Source organism: Gobio gobio, assembly GCF_949357685.1.
Source record: "Gobio gobio genome assembly, chromosome: 24".
Classification (NCBI taxonomy): Eukaryota; Metazoa; Chordata; class Actinopteri; order Cypriniformes; family Gobionidae; genus Gobio; species Gobio gobio.
Window position 1 is genome coordinate 19,838,913 of NC_137120.1, and position 19,131 is coordinate 19,858,043.

Genomic DNA, 19,131 nt, shown 5'->3' on the forward strand with positions numbered 1-19,131 from the left:
TACTGTAACATATCATCGCTGTCAGGCGGAAACCTTGTATCCCTATATTTTAACTTTTTTTCCCCAGTTTTTGACTAAACCTTTTCCATTGGAACTGTCTGTAAAACTCCTTTCCGTCTCTATTGTAAATGAAGTGCTGCACACATTTTTGAACATCTCTGCTTGTTTGTAATGCAAGGGTAAACAAAGAACTGGTTATATGAATAATTACAGTGTTTTCTTTACACAAGAAACACTATAAAGGCTAATGTTTTATGTATTTGAGGAGCTGAGAAGAGTGACTTAGTCTAGTATTTGACATTGAGTCATAGCCAATACTGTCTTAAATAGCCTGTGCGTGTAACGGTTGGTGAACCAGGAACAGGCTTAAGACTTATAAGATCAAAATACAAACTTAGACTTTAATAATGACGCTCAGGAACAAACAGAAAGGTAAGGAAACACACTCCATCATAACAGTGAATAGACAAAGACCGAAGGCGGAGGTGCAACTTAAGTAGAGAACAGAAACAAGATGATTGACTAAACACAGCTGAACCAAACTATACTAATGAGGGTTACTAAGGAAACTGTGACAAAGGAACATGTGACAGAAATCAAAACACAACAGAAAGACCAAACACACAGACAGACATGTGACAGTGCATAGCACATCGTCTTTAATAACACAAGATTTTGGCCAAATGACAGAAAAAACTGAGCGCCCACATAACTACAAAAAACGTTATAAGTTTATGAAAGTGTAATACAATGCCTCAGATGCTGCCGTTCTAATGTCATTGACTTGGCTTGCTCAGTTGGGGACACTACATTTTCAACTAAATATCCAAATAAATGTAATTACTAAACTAAATTAACTATATCAACTAAATTGCTGATCTGCCCACATTGTCACTATATGATAATTGAAATGAGCAGATGACATCACCGTTTTCTCCAGAGTGGCTGTAACTACAGCTGAATCAAATTCTGTTGCATTATTGCAGTGAAGCTGCTTTGAAACAATCTGCATTGTAAAAAGCGCTATATAAATAAAGTTGACTTGACTTGACATGAACACACATGTCAGAAATTCTCAGAAACTTCCTGGTCAAAAACCTTGTAATCCATTTGAACTTGATTTTGGTCAAATGTTAATAATCTAATGACACATGAAAGGGTCTAACCGCATATAACGCCACAATATCAATTTTGACAATGCAGTGTTTAATTTTTATTATTATTTTTAAATACAGTGTTTTTTCCATTTGTTTCCGCCCAACAGTGATGATATAGGGGACCTAACGCAGGGTTAGTTGTAACACAAATGGTTTGAAACTTTCCACTCATGCCAGGATGACGAAACGTAGTGTATTTACTAGTTGCCATATTAGATTAGATTAGATTAGATTCAACTTTATTGTCATTACACAAGTACAAGTACAAGGCAACGAAATGCAGTTTAGGTCTAACCAGAAGTGCAATAGCAGCAAGTGCAGGATATACAACGTTTGCATAAGTGCAGGACATGGATATGTACTGAGTATATATTAATATATCTATAAATAGAGAGATGGTTATTACTATAAACAGAATTTACAGGTGAATATGTACAGAATTTACATATCAACATTATTTAGAGAAAAAAATTGCGCCAAAATTAAAAAAATATTTGGAAGATATCACTGAACATTTATTTAACCAAAGAAAAAGTACATTTCTTACTTAAGTTTATTTTTCATCTCTGTTTTTTGTGTTTATTTAAAATAAGACAAATCTGATATTATTTTAATCGAATATCTGTTATTTAACAGGTGAGACAGTTCTTTAATTCTGATCTAACCAGCAGAAGACACGAGCCGCGGTTTAAATCCCAGTTGTGGGATTACAATGAGCCCCTATTAGAACTACGCTATTATATTCTATACTTTTATGAATTCTTTTGAGAAACCGTGTGAAAAAGGACCATGAGATTCAATGTTCCGAAATTATTAATTATTATTATTAATTTTAACTATGCTGTATAGCTGTATTTAACGATGTGTTTGTTGTCAAACTCAATAATTACTATACGTTTAATGATTAAAAAGTGCCATTAATTTATTTTAAAAAGTTAATAATTGTATTTTTTTGACAAAATATTTTAGTTTGTCTTGGATATTTTTTTATTATTTCAGGTAACATTTTAAGCTGTAATTTGGTCATGTTACAATGTGCCTCTCACATGTTACAATGTACCCCACCTATGGGGCATGTTGTCACATTTCACTTCCATTCTTTCGGGGTAAATCAAGAAAAAAGTATATACTGTAGTAATGAAACAAAACCACATAACTGTACTAGACGTGTGAAATTAATGTGGGTAAAATAAATACTCTGAACCCCAAGTGGATTTACACAAAATGAGAAAGTCAAAAAGCATAAGGTTGTGCCCCGCTCTCCCCTATTCCAATATTTAAAGGTCCCGTTTTTCGTGTTTTTTTTAAGCTTTGATTGTGTGCAATATAACGTGTTCATGTTTCATGTGTAAAAAAACACCGTATTTTTCACACAATTTACTTATCTGTATACCGCTGTTTTCACTGTCCTCAAAACGGCTTGAAAGATTTCCCTGTTCTATGAAGTCCCTCCTTCAGAAACACGTAACGAGTTCTGATTGTGCCAGCGGTTCCCGTGTTGTGATTGGACAGCAGCATAGCGCACATTGCCCGGAAAGGTCACGCCTCTTACCATAACGGGGAGATGAACGAGCTCAAACTACAGCCCCTGGAGGCCAAACAAAGGTGATTTGACTCCGGGATGAAAATAACAGCGTCTGAACGACATGGCGACAAACGCAACCGAACCGAACCGAACGCAACCCTTCCTCTTCTCCACGAGGGAGCAACAAGACCACGCCCCCTTTTTCGCGTATTCTTGTGGGCGGAGGTTAGTCGACAAACTGCTCTACTTACGTAATTAAAGCAGGATGTACCAGGATGTAGTCCAAACCGGCCGTTCGCTGTAGGCTTTGAAAGGGAACTTCTGTTAAATAAAATATCTCGCTTGGCATTGAACTTTGAGCTTTATAATTTTACAGGTATTATATATGCTCAAACAGCAACATTACACACTAACTAAACTTTGAAAAATGGGATCGCGAAGAACGGGACCTTTAAACCTGTCTACTGCAGATTTCAGATGCCGCTAAAATTTACACAGTGCACCTTTAATATATTTTATTGTAATGTTTATTGTTGTGTAAAATAGTTGATGCATGTTAAAAAGAGTTAAGCACAATAAGCTGCAGAAAACAACTAATTTCTCACACTGTCTGACACACTCCCAAAACGTGCACACAGAAAGCTGCTTCTCTGACAGCATGTGATCCGGAATTCAGTTATCTTTTGCATCTCGAGCGGTCAAATAAATACACAGTTATGTCAAAATGCCTGTCTTGGCGAGTATTGACCTTTTAGCTTAAATCCTTTAAAGCTCTCCTCTAAATCCTCTAAACTTTTTCAGTTTATTCTTAGCTAAAAACACTTAGGTCTTTCAAAAATATATGTTCTCATTAATGTATATTTACTTCTTTCAAGTAATAAAGTATTATTCTCGTAAGTTATTATATGCCATTTAAAATACATACGGGTAGGGGTTCGAATGCAGGTCGCCATGTTGCCCCTCCATCTTGAAAGTACATTAGCCAAAGAGGGACATACCCGTAAATTCAAGCTTCGCCTTTCGCGTTTTAACACTCGATGGCACTGTACAAAATTCTCTGCCTCACGCATGTGCGCGTCAACTTGTTCAGACTTGTCTGGTGCATACACAGAGAGTTTTCATCTCAGCAGCGTCCAGTAACAGAGTTATACGGAGTTTTCCTGGCTTGTTTATTCCTCAAAAGTCTGTTTTTCCTTGTGTGGTATTTCTGTGCGTTAATAACTCCGTAAGTAATAATAGTTATTGTCATTGTAGATGTGTTTCAGAGTGTGTCATCGGGTAATTCAGTTGATGTCACCTCAGAAGTATTTTTGTGTCAACATACAATAGCGTAACAATGTTTATTCGTTTATAGAAAATATTTGCTTGTAATGTATGTTGATGGAAATATGTATCAGGTCTGATCGGCATATTAACAATTGTTATACAGAGCGCACTGCAATGCTAAAGCTGCGCACACACTTTTGTAATCCGACACCGCTTGTTAGCAGCAGCGGTGGCAGCTCCTTTTAATGCAGCTGCATTTAGCGCCTATATATGGTACAATAAGCTCTGGTTTACGGTTACATTATACAAATGTAACTTGTAAGTATAGTTATACAGTTCTTAACTGTGTATCTTCTGTCATGTCATTATCATGTATATTTACCATCCTTATTTGTTCTCTCACAGAAACCACATTAATGTACATATCCACGCAAACCTGTTTATGCCTTGCAATTGGATGACTGAATAAACATTACTATCATCAAAGTTCACTCTGGATTAGCTGCAGTTCTTTCTAGCCGAATAATTAGGCCAGTTGAGTTCCAACCATCCCACTGCGCACAGAATATCCCACAGGCACCGTGTCGAATGTGGACAAGGTCGAACTGGAACCCATGCTAATCTTGGACTAAATCGGCCACCGTAGGAGTTAAAACGAAATCGGAATTGAGAGGAACAGAAACTAAAATTCACTGGATGGTCATATACCTTTTCACCGCTAGATGGGGGAAAATATCACACAGTGTAGCTTTAACTCTTTTTTATTATTCAGGTAGGGTAAGGTTAGTCAATAGTCAAATATAGCCTAACCCATAAAGTACTCACAAGCCAGCAGGTTGAAGTCCTTCAGGAATGACGTAGAAGACTCCCTTGTAGTTGTTCTTTTTTGAGGCTCAGTTTGTAGTTATCAAAGGAGGCAATCGTAACAATAGAAACACTTTTTTTATTGGTTACAATGCAATGCAGTTAATGCAAAATAAAATTTAACTTAAAAACAGCTTAAGTTAAAAAGCTCTATAATCTAGCCTTAACCAGCGATATTGGAGATACCCCCCCCCCCCCCACCCACCCACTACTTTCAGGTGTTTCACTGCTCTTCACTTTCAGAAGTTGTTGTGATGCTTTCTTTTCCAAGAAAGAATGTGAAACATATCGATTGGTTATATAATTTTCGTTTTTTACATATATTAAGATATCGCATATTGTACTTTTCTTCAATATTGTGCAGCCCTTGATGACAGTATATGATTCTGGCTGGTTGGCAGGGATGGAGTCCTGGCTGCTCTTCTGTCATTGCAGGCTTTCATCCACACTCCGTCAGTACAAAGAACTCAATTAAATGCTTCCCCAGCTGAGGGGAAGAAGAGGAACATGCCTGATATTCATCACCCTTTGGTGTTCTGTCTTTTGGAAATCTGTCTATTGGGAGTCACCATTTTTGTAATTGCTTGCCAAAGACCTAGTAGCAACCACATAGCAACCAAATAACAACCAACTAGAACACCCAAACAAGTTTGCTCGGAAAACTCATATTTTATTCAGGAAGTGTAAAAATAATTTTTCTGAAAACCTACAGTTGCTATAAATATTTCCCTACTTTTCTAAGGTCTTAATTCAAGTTTGGTGCCACTTGAACACAATAACGTCTTAGAGAGAAGTAGGTGTTAAATAAACATATAGGTTCAGGGCATCAGATTTGATTCCTCTTTTAAATCATAAATTGTATTATCGATTAAATCTTCTATTCCCCAATGTCACATACAAAAGTGAGTATGTTGGGGTCACCAAAAGAGAATAAGCATCTTAAGACTTCTGATGTCTTTGTCCATGTGTGTTCTAGTTTGTTGGCATTTCTGAAGGCTGTTTTTTTCTCCGTGTTGAATTCATTATCTAGTGTGTCATCCCCTTGGGATGAGTGGAGAATGTTCTTTGCAGCTTTGCTTGAAATGTCATGTGTGTTGAATATGTGATGGCTTTAATGTGCAGCTGCATAGTATGAATAAGTAAACAGCATTTGAATGCAAAATAAAAATATAATATTTTTGCCTGCCAAACTCATATCACACATTATATATCACAGCTGTTAGTGGCCCTCTATTATGATTTATATTTATAAAGTAGGTTGTTTGTGTTATGTATGCCTGTACATTATATATATTTATATTAAAATATGAATTTATTATATTTTGGGAAATAAATCACTCAAAATGTTTTACCCATGTGTTGTTCCATCCAATATACACCGATCAGGCATAACATTATGACCTAATATTGACCCGTCGAGGCATGGACTCCGCTAGACCCCTGAAGGTGTGCTGTGGTATCTACCACCAAGATGTTAGCAGCAGATCCTTTAAGTCCTGTAAGTTGCAAGGTGGGGCCTCCATGGATTGGACTTGTTTGTTCAGATGCTTGATTGGATTGAGATCTGGGGAATTTGAAGTCAAAACCTCGTTGTTGTGCTCCTCAAACCGTTCCTGAACCATTTTTGCTTTGTGGCAGGGCGCATTATCCTGCTGAAAGAAGCCACAGCCACAGCCATCAGAGGGTGAAAGGGTGTATATGGTCTGCAGCAATGCTTAGGAAGGTTGTACGGGTCAAAGTATTATCCACATGGATGGCAGGACCCAAGGTTTCCCAGCAGAACATTGCCCAAAACATCACACTGCCTCCGACTTGCCTTCTTCCCATAGTGCATCCTGGTGTCGTGTGTTCCCCAGGTAAGCGATGCACACGCACACAGCCATCCACTTGATGTAAATGAAAACATGATTCATCAGACCAGGCCACCTTCTTCCATTGCTCTGTGGTCCAGTTCTGATGCTCATGTGCCCACTGTTGGCAATTTCGGTGGTGCACACATACGCAACAAACTGCGATGCACTGTGTATTCTGACACCTTTCTATCAGAATCAGCATTAACTTCTTGAGCAGTTTGTGCTACAGTAGCTCGTCTGTTTGATCGGACCACACAGGCCAGCCTTTGCTCCCCACGTGCATCAATGAGCCTTGGCCACCCATGACCCTTTGAGGACAAAATGTTCACTTGCTGCCTAATATATGCCACCCACTAACAGGTGCTGTGATGAAGAGATAATCAGTGTTATTCACTTCACCTATCAGTGGTCATAATCTTATTCCTGATCGGTGTGTGTATATATATATATATATATATATATATATATATATATATATATATATATATATATATATATATATATATATATATATATATATATATATATACAGTCATGGCCAAAAGTGTTGGCACCCCTGCGGTAAAAATAAATCTGCATTGTTTATCCTTTTGATCTATCATTCAAAAAATTTGCAAAAACCTAACCTGTCATTGAAGTAAAAGAATTGAAAGTGGGGGGAAACTCACATTACGAAATACTCACCTAAAGGATTATTAGGAACACCATACTAATACTGTGTTTGGCCCCCTTTCGCCTTCAGAATTGCCGTAATTCTACGTGGCATTGATTCAACAAGGTGCTGAAAGCATTCTTTTGAAATGTTGGCCCATATTGATAGGATAGCATCTTGCAGTTGATGGAGATTTGTGGGATGCACATCCAGGGCACGAAGCTCCCGTTCCACCACATCCCAAAGATGCTCTATTGGGTTGAGATCTGGTGACTGTGGGGGCTATTTTAGTACAGTGAACTCATTGTCATGTTCAAGAAACCAATTTGAAATGATTCAAGCTTTGTGACATGGTCCATTATCCTGCTGGAAGTTGCCATCAGAGGATGGGTACATGGTCATAAAGGGATGGACATGGTCAGAAACAATGCTCAGGTAGGCCGTAGCATTTAAACGATGCCCAATTGGCACTAAGGGGCCTAAAGTGTGCCAAGAAAACATCCCCCACACCATTACACCACCGCCACCAGCCTGCACAGTGTTAACAAGGCATGATGGATCCATGTTCTCATTCTGTTTACGCCAAATTCTGACTCTACCATCTGAATGTCTCAACAGAAATCGAGACTCATCAGACCAGGCAACATTTTTCCAGTCTTCAACTCTCCAATTTTAGTGAGCTCGTGCAAATTGTAGCCTCTTTTTCCTATTTGTAGTGGAGATGAGTGGTACCCGGTGGGGTCTTCTGCTGTTGTAGCCCATCCGCGTCAAGGTTGTGCGTGTTGTGGCTTCACAAATGCTTTGCTGCATACCTCGGTTGTAACGATTGGTTATTTCAGTCAAAGTTGCTCTTCAATCAGCTTGAATCAGTCGGCCCATTATCCTCTGACCTCTAGCATCAACAAGGCATTTTCGCCCACAGGACTGCTGCATACTGGATGTTTTTCTCTTTTCACACCATTCTTTGTAAACCCTAGAAATGGTTGTGCGTGAAAATCCCAGTAACTGAGCAGATTGTGAAATACTCAGACCGGCCCTTCTGGCACCAACAACCATGCCACGCTCAAAATTGCTTAAATCACCTTTCTTTCCCATTCTGACATTCAGTTTGGAGTTCAGGAGATTGTCTTGACCAGGACCACACCCCTAAATGCATTGAAGCAACTGCCATGTGATGGGTTGATTAGATAATTGCATTAATGAGAAATTGAACAGGTGTTCCTAATAATCCTTTAGGTGAGTGTAAAAGTTTTTCTCCAAAACATGTTGGCCACAATTATTGGTACCCCTAGAATTGTTTAAGAGTAAAATATCTCTGAAGTATATTCCCATTAATATTTTTTTTTTTTTAGCACACCAGGGTAACTAGGAACATGAAATTGTCCAGCTATGGCGTCTTGTTTCACAGGAGTATAGATATGAGGAAACACAAAGGCCAAATTCCCTTAATCATTTAATCACAATGAGTAAAACCAAAGAATATAGTTCTGATGTGCAGCAAAAGATTGTTGAGCTTCACAAAATAGAAAGTTGCTGTAAGAAAATAGCTAAAGCATTGAAAATCCCCATTTCCACCATCAGGGCATTAATTAAGAAGTTCCAATCAACTAAAGATGTTATGAATCTGCCTGGAATAAGACGTGTGTCTATATTGTCCTAATGCACGGTGAAGAGGAGAGTTTCAGTGGCCACAGACTCTCCAAGGATCACAGATGGAGAATTGCAGAGATTAGTTGAGTCTTGGGGTCAGAAAGCCTTAAAAAAAAAAATCTAACAACCCCTTCATCACCACATGTTGTTTGGGAGAGATTCAAGAAAAATCCTCCTCACTCATCCAAAAACAAATTTCAGCATTTTCAGTTGTCAGACACGACTGGAAATTAAAACGGGTTCTTTGGTCAGATGGAACTATATAAAAGAGCTTTTTAGCAGCAAACACACCAGAGGGGTTTGGTGCAAACAGGGATAAAAAGTACCCCATGCCCATGCTTAAAAATACAGCTGGATCTTTAATGTTGTGGGCCTATGTTTTTGCTGGAGGTCCTGGACATCTTGTTCAGATACCTGGTTTCCTGGATTCTAGCAAATACCAACAGATAAAAAATCAAAACCTGACAGCCTTTGCTAGAAATCGTATAATTCTTATGGGCCGTGGTTGAATCTTCCCTCAGGACAACGATCCAAAACCAACATCAAAATCAACACAAACATATGTCACTGAACACAAAATGAAGCTTCTGCCATAGTCATCCCAGTTCCCTGACCTTAACCCTATAGAAAATGAGTGGGGTGAACTGAAGAGAAGAAGCATCAACATGAATCTGGGAATCTGAAGGATCTGGAGAGATTTTGTACGAAGGAAGGGTCTATGATCTCTTGTCAGGTGTTCTCCAAACTCATCAGGCATTATAGAAGAAGACTCAGAGCTGTTATCTTGGGAAAAGGAGGTTGCAAAAAGTATTTAATAAATGGGTGCCAATAATTATGGCCGACGTGTTTTGGAGAAAAGCATTTTATTTATAATGTGATTTACCCCCCACTTCCAATTCTTTTACTTCAATGAAAGGTTAGGTTTTTGCGAATTTTTTGAATGATGGATCAAAAGGATAAACAATGCAGATTTATTTTTACAGCCATCTTTGATCATATTTACCAGGGGTGCCAACACTTGACTGTATATACACTCACCAGCCACTTTTTTAGGTACTCCTTTCTAGTACTGGGCTGGATCCCCTTTTGCCTTCAGAACTGCCTTAACTCTTCATGGCATAGATTAAACAAGGTGCTGGAAACATTCATCAGAAATGTTGGTCCATATTGACATCGACACCATCCGGCAGCCTGAACTGTTGATACAAGGCAGGACGATCCATGCTTTCATGTTGTTTACGCCAAATTCTCACCCTACCATCTGAATGTCGCAGCAGAAATCGAGACTCATCAGACCAGGCAACGTTTTTCCAATCTTCTGTTGTCCAGTTTTGGTGAGCCTATGTGAATTGTAGCCTCAGTTTCCTGTTCTTAGCTAGCAGAAGTGGCACAGTGTGATCTTCTGCTGTAGCACATGATCTGCTTCAAGGTTTGATGTGTTTTGTGTTCAGAGATGCTCTTCTGCAGACCTCGGTTGTAACGAGTGCTTATTTGAGTTATTGTTGCCTTTCTATCAGCTGGAACCAATCTGGCCATTCTCTTCTGACCTCTGGCATCAACAAGGCATTTTCTCCCACAAAACTGCCGCTCACTGGATATTTTCTCTTTTTCGGACCATTCTCTGTAAACCCAAGAGATGGTTGTGTGTGAAAATCCCAGTAGATCAGCAGTTTCTGAAATGCTCAAACCAGCCTGTCTGGCACCAACAACCATGCCACGTTCAAACTCACTTAAATCACCTTTCTTCTCCATTCTGATGCTGAGTTTGAACTTCAACAGATCACCATTTAATCTTCATTAAAGTGGTTCGTACAACTTCAATTATTCCTGAAATCAGGAATGGCTTTTTTTTTTTAAAGAAGAAAAAGAAATGGTAGATATGATCGACTTTTTATTTTTGTGTGAAATATTTCTTTACCATGCTGTACTCTCTTTTACATTGGCTGTGTAGTAATAAGCTTTGCATATTAATTAGATGCTTGTATACTAATGAATCTCCATTTTAAGGGGTATGGGGTCAAGCTCTGTTCTCTCGCTACTAATTACACATACACATTACAATTAAAAAGTACATGCTGTGCAGGTGAAAATCTGTTCACTTAAATATGTATTAAGAAATAAAATGAGGTCTTTTGTAGCACAAAAAAAATCTGGTTAATATTAATCCACTGATGCATACTGTAAACACCTTTGACTTTAGTGGTGACCCGATGTCGTACAAATTCACTAAAAAGTGTTTGGCTGTTCACTGTAGGATAAGATGTAACATACACTATATTGACAAAAGTATTAGGACACCCCTCTAAATCATTGAATTCAGGAGTTCCAATCACTTCCACACCCACAGGTGTATAAAATCAAGCACCTAGGCATGCAGACTGCTTCTACAAACATTTGTGAAAGAATGGGTCACTCTCAGGAGCTCAGTGAATTCAAGTGTGGTACCGTAATAGGCTGCCACCTGTGCAATAAATCCATTCATGAAATTTCCTCACTACTAAATATTCCACAGTCAACTGTTAGTGGTATTATAACAAAGTGGAAGCAATTGGGAACAACAGCAACTCATCGACGAAGTGGTAAGCCACGTAAAATCACAGAATGGGGAAAAAAATCACAGAAAAATCACTTCCGCTGGTAGCCTGTTATGTCCTCGCTCAGGGGCTCAAGGACACGGCATGTGTAGCGATACCTCCGCCCAGTTCTTTCTCTCTGCTCCTGACCTCCACGGCCCGACTCCTGGCCTCGCTTGCCTCGAGTGGGGCACGCGTCGAAGTCAGCACATCTTAAACCAGTATTGACGAAAGACAATCCACAAGCTTCCTCACGTATCCTTAACAATGTCTCGCGACCATAACTTAAAGTGGCAAGTGTATTTAAAACACAAACGAACACAAAACAGACAGCGCACATAAGAGCTCTTACTACGGCGCCATGCCTCGGCGCCATGACAGTCCAGTCTGTAAAGCACGCTACCACTGGACTCTAGAGCAGTGGAGACGCAGAGCTGCCAACTCTCACGCATTGGCCGTGAGACACACGCATTTGATTGGTCTCACACGCCACACCCCAGATTTCTCACGCTGAAGTGTCAACCCGGTCAGTCATGCCTGAAAGATGAGTTTATCTATAGATCTACATGTTGAGCCGATCATGTTGATCGATTAGTTATGCTCTCGGTGAGGGGGTTCAAGATAAATGGGCAAATAAATACGGGGTTGTTGCGCGACCTAAAGCTACATTCCGCTTTGGGTTCAGACGAGAACGAGCCTGTAATGAGCGAAGTGGAGCGCTGTGACGCTCAGGGGTGCGTTTTCCGAAAGCGTTGTTCGCTTACTATGGACACAAGTTCCCTCATTATAAGCAGAGTTTAACGAGTCGTGTTTCCCGAAACCATAGTTCCAACAAACGTTCGCAAACAGCATCGCAAAGTTGATTTGCATACATTTTGTTCTTGCACTGATGTTAAATGTGTAGCCATTTTGCACTTTGGCAGCCAGTTTGAGATATAGGCTATATTTGAGTATGTGTTTTGAGTAACTGTATTCTGACAGTTTTTTTCCATAGAAATGACTGGGGAAAAGTGTCCCAATAACCCTGAATTCACCCTATACTCTTTGAAATCATAATTACATTGCACTACAGTATGAAGCTTAAAACCCCAAATATTATAACATTCTTCATTAACAATTATTCAGTTATTTGTAACAATCTCATTGTAAAAAAGAAAAAGAAAAAAGTGGTTTCAATGTAGCCAGCTACTTTTTGATAGTAACTTGTAGTGTAGCTACTTTTTCAAAAGGGTAGCTTGAATGTAACTTAACTACTCAAAGTAGTTTTTACTACAACACTGTTTTTTTAGATCAGCCACAGCAAAAAAAGAACCACACAACAGACAGAAGAGCAACAGACAGGACAGTTTTTTTCCCTTTTCTTCCCTGTAAGAGTGCGCTGTAGGTTGATGTATAATCAATTTGTTCTATTTGGACAAAACCATGCCTCTAGGCCTACATAGTGCTTTAAAATTGTGTGTGTGTGTGTGTGTGTGTGTCTATAGGATATAGGCTACTGTAGGCCTACAACACGTCATAGGCCTATAGATGCATTTTGTGTGTGTGTATATATATATATATATATATATAATTTATTTTATTTTTTGTTGTTGCAATTTTTGCTTTGTACGCGGCAAAATTTTGGTTGGCCCCACCAAATCTCACTCTAAGCTTTTTTGAAAAGTTGGCAGCTCTGGAGACGTGTTCTCTAGAGAGACAAATAACGCTTCTCTGTCTGGCAATCCGATGGACGAGTCTGGGTTTGGCGGTTGCCATGAAAACGGTACTTGCCTGACTGCATTGTGCCAAGTGTAAAGTTTGATGGAGGGGGATTATGGTGTCGGGTTGTTTTTTCAGGGGTTGGCCCATTAGTTCCAGTGAAAACAACTCTTAATGCTTCACCATACCAAGACATTTTGGACAATTTCATGCTCCCCACTTTGTGGGAACAGTTTGGAGATGGCCCCTTCCTGTTCCAACATGACAGCGCACCAGGGCACAAAGCAAGGTTCATAAAGACATGGATGAGCGAGTTTGGTGTGCCTTCTCGTCCAACATCAGTGCCTGACCTCACAAATGCGCTTCTGGAAGAATGGTCAAAAAATTCCCATAAACACACTCCTAAACCTTGTGGAAAGACTTCCCAAAAGAGTTGAAGCTGTTGTAGCTGCAAAGGGTTGGCCAACTCCATATTAAACCCTGCAGATTAAGAATGGGATGTCATTAAAGTTCATGTGCATGTAAAAACTTTTGGCAATATAGTGTATTTCTAATATGTTTAGAGATGAGTTTAGCATGTACATGATGATGAGTCATTCAGTTTATGATTATTAAAATACTATAAAACATTCGCTATTTTAGCTGTTATAGTGGAAAATCACAAAAAGAAAAAAAAATATATTTTTTAAATATATTTTTTTAATATTCAATATAACATGATTTCACAGTCACTATTATTTAATGCGAAAAACCCCAATGCACCCAGTCCTTAATGTCCTTCTAGATATCGTCTCTCTAGTTGGTTTTCTGAATAGGACGATATTGATTCTGGAATGTCTTTCAGGAAGTCAGCGCACAATGTATTTGCTTCTAAAATGGATTTAATCACAATCTTTGTCCTTCACAGACGCCTAGTGAGGACGATCTCTGCCCGATCTGCTATGCACACTCCATATCAGCTATCTTCAAGCCCTGCTCCCACAAATCCTGCAAGTGAGTAGTTGCCAACACACTATGAACTGCTCCGTTCTTTCATTCATTCCTCAATTTGGGAGATTAACACCATGCCGGTAAACGCTTCTATTAATTACTTTCAGTATATATAGCATAAATACAGCACTGTTGTGATGCTTTCACTGGTTACTTCGTGGTTTCAATACTGCATTGAAGATGTCACAATACAAAAATTATCATATACATCAACACTGTGCTCTCGAATCAATTTTCTTTGGTGGTTTGAGTTTGAGTCGCTAACATCGTTCCCGTGAAGTGTTGCACGAATAACACGTGCTGTGACGTGACTCATTATTAAATGTCACTCTCCCTCCCTCTTTTATTTCAGGGCCTGTATCAATCAGCACTTGATGAATAACAAGGACTGCTTCTTCTGCAAGGCCACTATCACTGGAGTGGATGATTACTCCAAACCAGCCAGCTCTTAGTATGCCCTACACACACACACACACACACACACACACACACACACACGCACACACACACACACACACACATACATACATACAGTGTTCAAACATTGACATTATGTACACTTTCCCCAAAGACTTGACATATTCAGGTTGGACTCATACTGTTGGTACCCACAGACCACCACGTCTATATAAGGTCACCCTCCAATTGCTGTTGGTTCTGCCAGTGTTGCCAGTCTGTGCTGGCATATCTTAACATTTTGTCCTCTGATGAATGGAATGAGGCCTTGCAAGGCAATAGTTCTTCCAGGAGTCTTTGTGATAAATGGATGAGATCCTGTTTAGAGCCGCCTGCTCATGGTGCTTCTGAAGGAAGCTGATGGAGAGGAAAACTGCTGGGAAACATCTAATCTCTCGCCACTGTCTCAATCTCTTCTCATTTCTTTTTATAATTTCATCTCCTCTCTCATCTTCTCTCCTTTTGTCTCATCTATTTTATTTCCCATGTTTTCTCACTTCACTTCACCTCATCTCATGTCTTTTCTCAACTTGTCTCTTGCCACCTTCATGTTTCATCTCATCTCCTCTATTCTCATATCACCTTTTATGGGGCAACTTTTTGAGCAATGTTGCCATCAACGGGCAACCAGTTGAGACACAGGGCCCACAAACGATCTGAAGTATCCAGAGAGAAAATCGTTCTACATTCTCAATGGGGAAGTGCCCAAGAAACATCGCTCGGCAACATTGCTCCAAAAGTTGCCCCTTGTATCATCACCTTCAGTCTTGTCCCACCTCGTTTTTTTCTCATCTCATCTCATCTCGTCTCTTTTCTTTTCTTTTGTGTTTGTGTTTTCTTTTTTTGTCTCGTCTCGTCTCATCTTCTCTCCTCTCCTTTAGTATCTGCTCATCTTCTCATCTCTTTTCATTTCCTCTCCTTTTCTCTCCTTTCATCTTGTCTATTTTAATCGTCTTCTTTTCTCATTTGTTCTCACTTTATCTTGTCTCTTCTCATCTCCTCTGTTCTCCTATCTTAAGTTTTGTCTCGTCTTTTCTTTTGTTTGTCTCTTCTCTTTTTGCCTTTTGTCTCATTTTCTTTCCTTGTGTTTAGTCTCTGCTCTTCTGTTTTCATCTTTTCTCATTTCATTTTTACCTTCCTTTCATTTAATTTCAGTTTCCTATTTTCTATTTTTTTCTCATTTTGTCTGGTTTCACATTTTTTCTCATATCCATTTCAACTCATTTCCTCGTCTCTATTCTCCTATTACTTTTATCTCATCTTGTATCCTTTTATTTAATGTTTATCTCTTTTTGTCTTGCCTCATCTTCTTTCGCTTAATCTCAGCTCATCTTCTCATCTATTTTCATCTCCTCTTTTCCTTTCATCTCATCTTTTTAGTCTCTTTCTTTTTTATGTTTCTCTCATCATGTCTAGTCTAATTATCGTGCATTTTCTCATCTTGTCTCTTCTGATTTTCTTTGTCTGTTTTTATCTCACTTTTCTCTGCTCTTCTCTTCTCATCTGTATTTGTCTTGTCTTGTCTAATCTCATTTCTTCTCATCTTGTCCCTTCTAATCTGTTTTCTCTTCTCTTCTCACAAACTCTGGGTAAAATAGTATCATATCAGGAAGTCAGATATAAACTCGATACTAGTGAGACAGTTTTTCACATCACTCTGTATTTGCTAATGTTTTATACTCTACTGACAGCCATATTTGACATAGATGACAACATGTGGTATCACACTAAGCAGAACCTACAATCACTTATTATTGTACATGATTTTCTACATCAAAAGAACCAAGGAAAAAGAAATGCATCTACTCAAAACTGTTACACACGCCTGTCATACAGTATGTGTTATAGATGTGTTTTATTAAGGATTTATAAAGCATCATACAAGATAAGAAGACACATGGAGCTATATGGAGATATAAATGCAATTTGATCCATGGGACAGTGATAACAACTCATGTTTGAGAGAAATGCTCTGATTCCCCAACAACACTCATTCGTTCTGCTCTCCGCTACATTTTTTCCATGCTGACGGCTTCCACGTTTGATCTGTCTATATAATGGTGTTTGTGAATGTTCTCAAACAACCCTCAGCCTTCTTCATACCAAGATCTTTCCTTCAGTCTGTTCCATTAGGAGTGCCTAGACTGCTGTTTTTGTTACTGAACACCAACAGACATCTAGATTTAAGTGCTTTGCTGTTGTGTGCATGGGGTTATCTTACCCAGAATCCCTTGCTAATGGATTATGTTGCAACTCAGGCTCTGCCTGCACTCAGAATCCATTGCCTCACCACAGTTCCCTTATAAAAGGATATTCAGCTATTGCAATTTTCTACACTGAATAAAAGTGTAGTGGTGTGACTCAGTTTTAAAACCCACAAATAATTAGATGGAGTGAGCCAAGACTAGTGGTGGACCTCAGTTTTGGCTGACACAATACGTAATTGTTAAAACAACTTGTACAGGATTTCTTCCAAAGTTATCATTCGCTTCTTACTAATGCACAGTGACTGTTTATTTAAAACACAGCCAATTTGCTACGACCGATAAACCACTGAACTTCCAAACACTGTATAGAAGTGAAAATAAGTATGAATTATAAAAACCAAAAGAGTATTTGGGTCACTACTTCTCTTATTTGGACTGTTAAAGCATTTCTCAAAGTGTGGTGTAATATTGTTTTTAAAATAGGGGGTGCATGATATGAATTTAGGATCCCTCTCTAATAGTTATGATGTGTGTGTGTGTGTGTGTGTGTGTGTGTGTGTGTGTGTGTGTGTGTGTGTGTGTGTGTGTGTGTGTGTGTGTGTGTGTGTGTGTGTGTGTGTGTGTGTGTGTGTGTGTGTGTGTGTGTGTGTGTGTGTGTGTGTGTGTGCGTGCGTTTGCAGTGAGCGTGTGCTGACAAATTTAATTTAAGGGTTTCCACTCTCAGGCATCTGCTATTGTTGTCAAAGGGAATTTTAGATTAGTTAAGCAATATTTAAAGGACTGTTGATGTTTTGTTTTGTTTTGTTTTGTTTTGTTTTGTTTTGTTTTGTTTTGTTTTGTTTTGTTTTGTTTTGTTTAGAAAGGGGGACATGGCAACTTTTGGTTCTTTCACTTTTGTGAGAGTGTACATGTATTGATGTAATATTAGCATTAAATTATTTATCCTAAATGTTGTCTGATTTGCTTACTCTGTAGGCACTTTCAAGGGTACATATTGGATTACAATATATGTGTCCTATATTCATTAAACCCTGTTACTACATGATTTCCACCATGTTTAAAGAACATTGAACAAACATTTGGACCTTTGCATGGGATGATGAAAAGTAAGTAAAAAATAGGTAACACTTTTATTTACAGTGTCCTTTTCTTGTTACATGTAGTCACTGTAGTAATAACTATAAATTATGCATAACTACGTTCAACTTACCCTAATCAAAACCCTAATCATAACCCTACAGTATGTTCATGTAGTCAATTATTATTACTCAGTACTTAAAGGGTTAGTTCACCCAAAAATGAAAATTCTGTCATTAATTACTTACCCTCATGTCGTTCGACACCCGTCAGACCTCCGTTCATCTTCGGAACAGAAATGAAGATATTTTAGTTGAAATCTGATGGCTCTGAAAGGCCTCCATTGACACAATGGCACGGTTCACTCTCAAGACCCTTAAAAGGTACTAAAGACGTCGTTACAAAGTCCATCTCACTACAGTGGTTCTAAAATAACTTTATGAATCGGCGACAATAGTTTTTGTGCGCAAAAAAACCCTAAATAACGACTTACATAGTGATGACGATTTCAAAACAAGGCATCATGAAGCTTCGAAGCGTTATGAATCAGCGAGTCGATTCAGCGGTTTGAATCGCCAAATTTCAGCAGTTTGGCGGTTTGACACGCGATCCGAATCATCATTCGGCTCACTGATTCATAACGCTTCGAAGCTTCATGATGCCTTGTTTTGAAATCGTCATCACTATGTAAGTCGTTATTTAGGGTTTTTTTGCGCACAAAAACTATTGTCGCCGATTCATAAAGTTATTTTAGAACCACTGTAGTGAGATGGACTTTGTAACGACGTCTTTAGTACCTTTTAAGGGTCTTGAGAGTGAACCGTGCCATTGTGTCAATGGAGGCCTTTCAGAGCCATCAGATTTCAACTAAAATATCTTCATTTCTGTTCTGAAGATGAACGGAGGTCTGACGGGTGTCGAACGACATGAGGGTAAGTAATTAATGACAGAATTTTCTTTTTTGGGTGAACTAACCCTTTAAAGGGATAGTTCACCCAATAATGAAAATTCTGTCATCGTTTACTCACCCTCAAGGTGTTCCAAACCTGTATGAGTTTCTTTGTTCTGCTGAACACAAAAGAAGATATTTTGAAGAATGTTTGTAACCAAGCAGATAGAGCAACCATTAACTACCATAGTAGGGAAAAAATACTATGGTAGTC

The 19,131-nt window shown here is 38.8% G+C and overlaps 1 protein-coding gene across 1 annotated transcript in view; it reads left to right on the forward strand.

The window, feature by feature from the left end:
- rnf123 (ring finger protein 123) overlaps window positions 1-17,312 on the forward strand; it is a 220,354-nt gene extending 203,042 nt beyond the window's left edge. The window contains exons 9-10 of the mRNA XM_079807156.1: window positions 14,146-14,231; window positions 14,581-17,312. Of these exons, the coding sequence (XP_079663282.1) occupies window positions 14,146-14,231; window positions 14,581-14,680 (186 nt within the window). The 3' untranslated portion in view covers window positions 14,681-17,312. The remainder of the gene's footprint in view (window positions 1-14,145; window positions 14,232-14,580) is intronic.
- Window positions 17,313-19,131: the final 1,819 nt, after the last annotated feature.